The sequence below is a fragment of the Vespula pensylvanica genome, chromosome 1 (genome assembly GCF_014466175.1).
Source record: "Vespula pensylvanica isolate Volc-1 chromosome 1, ASM1446617v1, whole genome shotgun sequence".
NCBI lineage: Eukaryota > Metazoa > Arthropoda > Insecta > Hymenoptera > Vespidae > Vespula > Vespula pensylvanica.
The window spans coordinates 17,067,163-17,075,799 of record NC_057685.1 but is presented as its reverse complement, the minus strand read 5'-3'; the positions used below and the strand labels follow the sequence as shown (position 1 = coordinate 17,075,799).

General features: G+C 32.7%; 1 protein-coding gene across 6 annotated transcripts in view; it reads right to left on the bottom strand.

The window, feature by feature from the left end:
- LOC122638040 (serine/threonine-protein kinase 25) overlaps positions 1-8,637 on the bottom strand; it is a 93,854-nt gene that overhangs the window by 12,999 nt on the left and 72,218 nt on the right. For all 6 annotated transcript variants that reach the window (XM_043830877.1, XM_043831054.1, XM_043807301.1 and 3 more), the window contains one exon: positions 272-496. In XM_043830877.1, the coding sequence (XP_043686812.1) occupies positions 272-496 (225 nt within the window). The remainder of the gene's footprint in view (positions 1-271; positions 497-8,637) is intronic.

Genomic DNA, 8,637 nt, shown 5'->3' with positions numbered 1-8,637 from the left:
TTTTTTTTATTCAGTTCGTACACGCCGATAGGGCGCGGCCGATTTGACGCTACATGCGATACACCCACAAAAATTACAGTCTTCCGTAGATCTCGTCGTCATCGTCGATAATCACGATTAAAGATATAATCACGATAGATCGTTATTTCTATTTTTCGAGCGCGTATAAAAATCTCCAAGATTTTTATTAATTGCAATGTTCCAATACGGAATATTTAAAATAGAAAAATTAATGAAGAAAAAAAGAAAGAAAAAAGGAAAAGAAACTTACCTTGAGGTAAGACCCATAGTACTTGGTGACGTATGGACTGTCGCACTGCGACAGGACCATAATTTCCTGTTGAATATCCTCGATCTCATCTTCCGCCTCTTCGAGATCGATGATTTTAATGGCAACGACTTGTTGTGTTCTATTGTCGATACCTTTGAAAACCTCACCGAAGCTACCCTTACCAATGCGTTCTTGTTTCGTAAATATCAACTCGGGGTCCACCTTCTGCAACAAAAAAAGAAAAGAAAAGGAATAAATAAATGAATGAATGAATGAATGAATGAACGAACGAACGAGTGAATGAATAAAACATGAGAAAGGATTACGTCGAATAAAAAAAAAAAAAAATAAATAAATAAATAAATAAATAAAAAAAAAAGCTAGATAAAGTTAGTTGCATTATAATGAAAACGTAATGACTTTAACATCGTAAACGATGTTCTTCTTCGAGCATGTCAGTATTTAGGTTAAAAATAACGAGAGAAAAGGAGATTCCTCATAGCATTCCACGTAATACTTTCTTCCTCCGTCGTATCGTCGTCCTTCGAGGATTAATAAACGCATTAGCGCGCGCGATACCGCGAGAAATGCGGTTCTCCTTGGCTTCTTTCTAACAGATGACACTTGACGTCATAACAAGCTTTTACGAGGTCTCAAGAAAATGTGTAAATCACTGAGACAACGTCTGCTCTCTCTTTCTCTTTCTTTCTTTCTTTCTCTGTCTGTCTCTCTCTCTCTCTCTTTCTCTCTCTTTTTAACTACTACTGTTGCTTCTTCTTCTTTTTTTTATTTTTTTCTTGATAAAAGATAGAAAACTAGTCGAGACTCTCATCTCGATTGCATAATATTATTTATGACGGAAGCAAGCGCAATCATCGTTCAAATGTCACGAGTTTTACGTCAGTATTCTATTTTTATTATTATTATTATTATTATTATTATTATTATTATTATTATTATCATCATCATTGTTGTTGCTATTATTATTTTGTTTTCCTTTCCATTTCTCTTCTTCCTTTTTTTTTTTTTGCTTTTCTCTTATAAAGACGTTGTTACGACGAGTTAGAAAGTATTATATTTCGAAATTCGAAAGAGAGGAAACAGCGAATGCAAAACAGTTATCGCGCACGTATACGTCTTGAGAAAAGTAGCGAACTCAGCGAATAAATATCTAAGAGATCTTTAAAGCCACTTTTAGAGCATTTTACGTGCTGGAGAATCGAGAATCGTAATACTCCCATTCCCTCCTACCGACCTTTATACAGCTATATATACCCCCACTATTCTCCCAACCCTTCATTGCTCGAGTACGAAAGGGATTTACAATGCAAATCTTCGTGGATTTTTTGCAATCCACGGCTATTATCATTGCCACCCGATTCGAGGGGTACTCGCGCGATATGAACTTTCGGCAGCTTTTCATATTTATGAATTCGAGCATCGAACGTGACCGTAAGTGAAATAGATTTTATTCGTTCGTTTGATCTTGATTATTTCTAATATATAAATATATATATATATATATTTGTGTGTGTGTTAAAAATATAAAAATGAAGATATATATATATGTGTGTGTATTTTTTTAATCATTTTCAAATCAAACAAGATATAAGATAATTTTATACGAACGTAAGACATTACGATTCGTATTTGAATTATTTTCAATTTGCAACACTATATCGATTCAATCGTAATACACCTGCATTCGCATTAATCCGATTTAAACGGAAGATATTGCATAAATAGATTTATAAGACGAATACGAACATCAGAGAGACGATTCAATAATCGCCATTTCGAATCTATTTTGATCTATCTCTTCCTAGAAAAGAGACAGGTATCTATTAAAGAGAATTATCTTGGTTAAATGGATAAATCATATTTTACGATCTTCGTAAGAAAATAAGAGAAATATATCGATAAAAGAAGAATGATCTATTCGAAAGATCTTTGATTGATACGTATTTTAAATTAATTTTTATTATCTTTTCTATTACCGAGAGGAAAAACGTAAACGCGTAGGTTTCACTTCCTTAACTAAAGTGTAAAAATATTCTAACAAAATGGTATGAAAAAGAAAAAGAAGAATTAAAAAAAAAAAAAAAAAAAAAAAAACAGAACAAATTCTATTAGCCTCACAATTTCAATTATATCTTTCCAAATTGAAAAAGACATCAAAAAAAGAAAAAAAGCTTAATTAATGGGAAACGGAGTCGGTCGAAAATAATAAATACAATTCTAAGAGAAATTAAAATACCTTAATTAATACGTAAAATATCTAATATCGCACTGGTTATGGAATATATTTAGTTTTTCAATTTTTGTTTGCTGCAAAAAAAAAAAAAAAAAGACCAAAAAAATCGCTTCGAACGAAGAATGGTGGTCGTGTTGTGCCCTTTTCAGAATTTCGAATGCGTCTAATAGTCAAGTATTCAAAAAAAAAAAAAAAAATTCATTCATTCATTCATTATTTAATAAATAAAATAAAAGAAAAGATCCGAGAAGAAAGATCGTTAGTAGGATCGATGCAAATTCTAATGTCAAAGATGAAAGAAAGACGAGTAGGAGTCGGAGGAAGCAAAAGCGGAGGCGGAGACAAAGGAGACTGACGAGGAAGAAGAAGAAGAAGAAGGGAGGAGGAGGAGGAGGAGGAGGAGGAGGAGGAGGAGGAGGAGGAAGGAAGACGAGAAGAAGAATAAGAAGAAGAAAATAAGGAGGCAGCGGTACACTTGTCGATGCATATTTCGCGGAGTAAGTCGAGAGTCGGCGGGTCCCTCTCACTCACCCCTCTTTTGCCCTATTACTCTTTAGCGTACTACGGCTCGCTGAAACTCGCGACACAAATTATAATTAGCGGGTGTCAGCGACACAGAGAACCGTCGTCACGTATGTATATATGTATGTATGTATATATTTATGTGTGTATATATATGTATGTATATATGTATGTATGTATGTATGTATGTATGTATGTATGTATGTATGTATGTATGTATGTATGTATGTATGTAGGTGGTTAAAGTACCGGAGCTGCTCTAGCCAACTTGCAGAGTACCAGGGTTATAGCTGTACGTTCTCGAGCACCATCATCAACGCACATATACCTTATTCTTGTATACCTCTATCATGGAATTCTTGCATTGTTCTCTGGCTATTTACCGTATGTATTGTTGAATTTAAACAAGTATATTAGTAGGAAAATATATATATATCAGTATGTATATATGTATGTATGTATGTATGTATGTATGTATGTATGTACATATGTAATGTAAGTAGAATTTTACGTTCAATCCTAAGCCATACAAGTACATATAAAAAAAACGTATCATAGTTAGAGCAAGCAAGATTAGTTCTTTTTTTCTATCCATAGATAGTGAGGACTGATGATAGTTAATGGCTTCCTTGCTTAAGAATTTATCACGAAAACATTCCTTCTTATTTCTTATTATTAAATATACATATACATATATATATATATATATATGTATATATATATTTCTTTCTTTCTTGTCGATATGATTAATAGAGTCAGTTTGTTTTTAAACACATCCTGTTGTGTGTGTGTGTATATATTTATACACACATTGATTATTTTTTATTCGAATTTCTTGAATAGAAAAAAAAGAATATATATATATATATATATATATATATACATAAATATAAATATGACATCTTAATGCACTGTCCTTGGTTATAATAATTCTACTCTAATCTTAACGTCCTTCGCGAAGAAATGGAAAGGAGCAAGAAAAAAAAAATATTAACGAGCTGTCTCAAAAGTGGTGTCCGTGACAGATGATGGAGCGTAAAATTAATGAGAGAGAGAGAGAGAGAGAGAGAGAGAGAGAGAGAGAGAGAGAGAGAGAGAGAGAGAGAGAGAGAGAGTTTACCATCTCGCACTAAAAGCCTTGTTCGATGTTTTGGTCGCAGTATCTCTATTTCGACAACGAGACTGCCTCTAACTCCATTTCAGTTCGGGCTAATTAGATTCTACGTGACCTCGCGAGTGCAAGTAGTAACTAGATGGACAAGTTGCTTGTTTTCGAACTAACTCATATAGAAACATAGATTCTTACGTACGTACGAATGCATATGAATGTATGTGTGCGTGTGTATTATGTACAACATTCTCTCATTATAACGATCGTGATGACGCAGGTGGATGCGAACACAGGCAAACATATAATAGTACAATTTCGTTTAGAATCGGCTAGACGATTCCCTTCAAGTATCTTGTATCATACTAAAACCATGTAATCCGTTTAAAATGCTTTTTTTTTTTCTTTTTATTTTTCTTCTATTTTTAAATGTACTCTTTCAACGATGAAGAAATAAAACGATGTTATCTTAATCTTATCATTGAAAAAATTGCATCGAAAGAATGCGATATCCCTAATTAAATTTATCGATGAAAATTTGATGACCATACGGTTATAAAATTTCAATTTATTAAAACGAGCAGTTAATGGATCGACGTTGTATTTTGTAATTAGAAGAAAATAACAAGATAGAATATTTTCTTCCTATATATGTTAATTTGATTCGATTTCAGGTGTCAACAAGATGGCAATGAATTTAATATTAAACCGGTATATTTTAACTATGGAAATGTCAGATTCGTTGAAGAGTTTTACATCACTTTTGTTCTTCCTTCAAGCATTCGAAAGCAGTGACATCGACTACTTTCGAGAAGATACGTCGTCCTAACGGATATCTATATCATTGTGCCTTTGTTCGTTTCTATCTCTCTCTCTCTCTCTCTCTCTCTCTCTCTCTTTCTCTGAAAATGAACTTGCCAACTTCCTTATTACACCGAAGAGAGTAGTTTCGTAACAGTCGACGGATTCTATTTTGACTATGGACTCGAAAACTTTCCTGTATGTTCTACGCGTTTTCAATCCATTACCTGTCAAGAGTAATAAGTAGAAGTTTCGTGAAAACAACTTAAAAATAATCTTATTCAACGAAATAGTATTCATTAAAATCTACATATTACGATTCAATAAAAAGAGGATAAAAAGATCGACGGATATTACCTTAAAAATTTCTTTTTTTTTTTTTTTCTAATTATCCCTCAAAATCGAATGACACGTGAACTTTAATCGTAAAGAAAAAAAAAAAAAAAGTTCGTCCAACATATAAAGAACGTTATTTAAATAATAAACTGATACGATGTTACGTGGGGAAGACTTAATGAGATTCTCTTCTTCGTCGATAATTAATTAAAGAAAATTCGTATGAAATATTTTAAAGTTAGAAATTCTCACAATGATCATACACATGACTTATATTCCGAAATATTTGTTGAAGGAGCGACTAATGATGTAAAAAAAAAAAAAAAAAAAAAAAAAGAAAAGAAAAATGAAAAAAAAAGATAGAAAGAAAGAAAAAAGAATTCATTAATGAAAGTTCTCTCTCGGTCCTCGCGATCTTTAACACTCGGAATTATTCGATGCGAACACGATGGTACACGTAGATCGAATTAGCGGAATCTGTAGTGCGGATATCTTGTTAAAGCTTCTACACAACTACGTATTTTGCGTTCGAAGCACGTAGAACAACAGTGTTTGGACGAAACAGAATTGCTAGCGATATGTTTAGACGCGTGCAAGCAAGAATTTTGAGTAGCAATCGGATAAGTCAACAATTCCGATAACGAAGTACAATACAATCGAGTAAAGGTGCTGAATATCGTGATAGTAGAAAAATAAATAAATAAATAAATAAATAAATAAATAAATAAATAAATAAATAAATAATAATGATAATGTATGTCCGGTCGATCGACGAAGGAAAAATATCTAAAACTCGAAACATTATCCCCTTCAGTTTTCTTCTCCCATTAGTTATCGCATATCGATATAAGTCGAAATAACTCGAAGCAACTCTACAGACAAGAGCTACGATAAAAGCGTTCGAAAAGAATTACGATAGTTTCGTGATAAGTTTACAGGATCGGTGACCCGTAAAATGGTCATACCATTCTAAGAAAACGAAAGATCAGCGACCTTCAATTTATATCTAGAGAAAGTTCAGACGAGAAAAGGAAATTGAGTCTATGAATCAAATCGACTGATGATCGTTCCTCCAAAGGAAACGGAATTCTTATTTAATCTTCTATTTTCGTCCTTTCCTTTCCATTTTTTCTTTCTTTCTTTTTATATCGATATTCCTCGACGTTTTTTCTTTCTTTTTGCAAAAAGTAAGTTAGTTGTTAACAAATCAATTAATAGTGATTCGATTTACGTTCATCGATTACGTGAGTTCTTGTTTGTGTGTGTGTGTGTGTGTGAAACTTTCAACGAGGCGAAAGCTATCGAACTACTAGAGAAAAGAAAAAAAGAAAAAATAAGAAGAAAACAAAGAAAAAAGAAAGAAAAAGAAAGAGAGAGACAGAGACAGAGAAAAGAAACGATAATTGAATTCATTCGAGAAACAAATCGTCGCACTTTTCTAGAGAAAGGAGTACGATCGTGACAAGAAAATTCGATCAAACGATCCGACGTGTTCGTTATGGTAACTAGATTCGCAACAATTCAACCTCCAAATTCGAAAGTAATTCGAGACGTGGATTTAGCGTAACGCGTGTTTCACGATCTCATTCGTCGAATTAACGAACGGTGAAGAAGAGGTCTTACGAAAAGAGGAGGAAAGGAAGGACGAGATCATTTTGTTTAACGTTTAACACGAATCTTGAATTTTCGATGTCGATGAAAAATATTGATTTCGCCGATTAATCATAGTATATCTTTTACGTACGATTTTTAATTAGAAATTTAATTATCCGAGTATATTAAATAAAATTACAAAAAAAAAAGAATACGAAGAATATAAAAGATATAAATAGCAATATGACATTTATCTCTTTGAGTAGACGCGTCTCTGTTATTATTTTCTCGTAACACACATACACACACTCACATACGTACACAGACGGATATAGAGATAGTGTACGTATATTCGTCACAAAAAAAAAAAAAAACAAAAAAAAAAAAAACAAAAAAAAAATAGAAAAAAAAATGAAAGAAAAAGAAAAAAAAAATGTTAAATCAAAAGATATACGACTACGGTAATAAACATAAATTCTATCGAAGCAACGAAAGGGGTCATTAAGTACGCACGAAGATTTATTTCCGCAAATTTTAATCGCATCGCGTCGTAAGAATCTTCATACTTTCTCTTCCTCTTTTTTCTTTTGGGGATCGCGAAGAGGGGAGTAAGGGTGGGTGGGAGGCGGGAGGAAGAAGAAAGACTTCTTTTCTTTTCTTTCTTACTTTTTCGTTCGTTGGATACTACGAAGGAAATACGTCGCTTCGTACATATGAATATTCATTTAATTAAATCGAAATGACCCTCGACGAACATTGTACGAACGTTAGTTACTCGGCACTTTCGCACGATGGCCACCGCAAAAGCATTAGAGATCGAGCCCCGTAATGTACCTCCCTCTTAATAACGGTTGCACGAGATAGATTTACAGCTCGTTCGTTTCAGGTTTTTCTCCAAAAACGCTTCTTCCATGGAATGCGTTTTATTACATCCACGAAATGGGACTTCATTAAACGGCCTGTTGCTCAAAAGTGATTGCCTAATTAAAAATCGTGTATGATTTTTTTTTTCCTGCTTTCCTTCTCTCTCTCTCTCTCTCTCTCTCTCTCTCTCTCTCTCTCTCTCTCTCTCTCTTTTTTTTTTTTCTTATGTTGGTCGAAGAAGACTTTGTTATTTAAGTATGTATGTAGATTTTCGAAGAGTTTCAACAAAATTTCGTTTCGATCAAACTCACTCGATCGTATGTATATTAATTAAATTTTATACCAGCGTAAAATGTACTATATATATATATATATATATATATATATATTCTCTCTTCGTTAATTTACTTCATAATTAGATACGAATCGTTGGAAATAAACTTAAATTACTATGCCTATACGTATTACTTACTATACTTGTACTATTAAGTCAATATTTATGTACACATAACAGCATAAAATAACTTTAAAAATTAAACACGATTCGCATAATTCTTATGAATATTAGAAAATATCTTTATATGACAAATTATTAATGATAAAATGAAAATATATCGTCTAACCTATTCCAAAAAAAATTGAATACGAGTAATGCATTAGGAAAACATTAATGAATCATCGTTCGATTATAAAATTGAAAAACGTTTACTCTTTTACACGTGACAACGAGGATAGCGATATCGATATCGTCGAATGACTCGATTACGTGTAACACTTGCGTCTAAAGCGTTCTAACTTATATACATATATGATCGATATAAAAGCATCGATCCTTCCATCTCTATCTCTCTCTCTCTCTCTCTCTCTCTCTCTCTCTCTCTCTCTCTC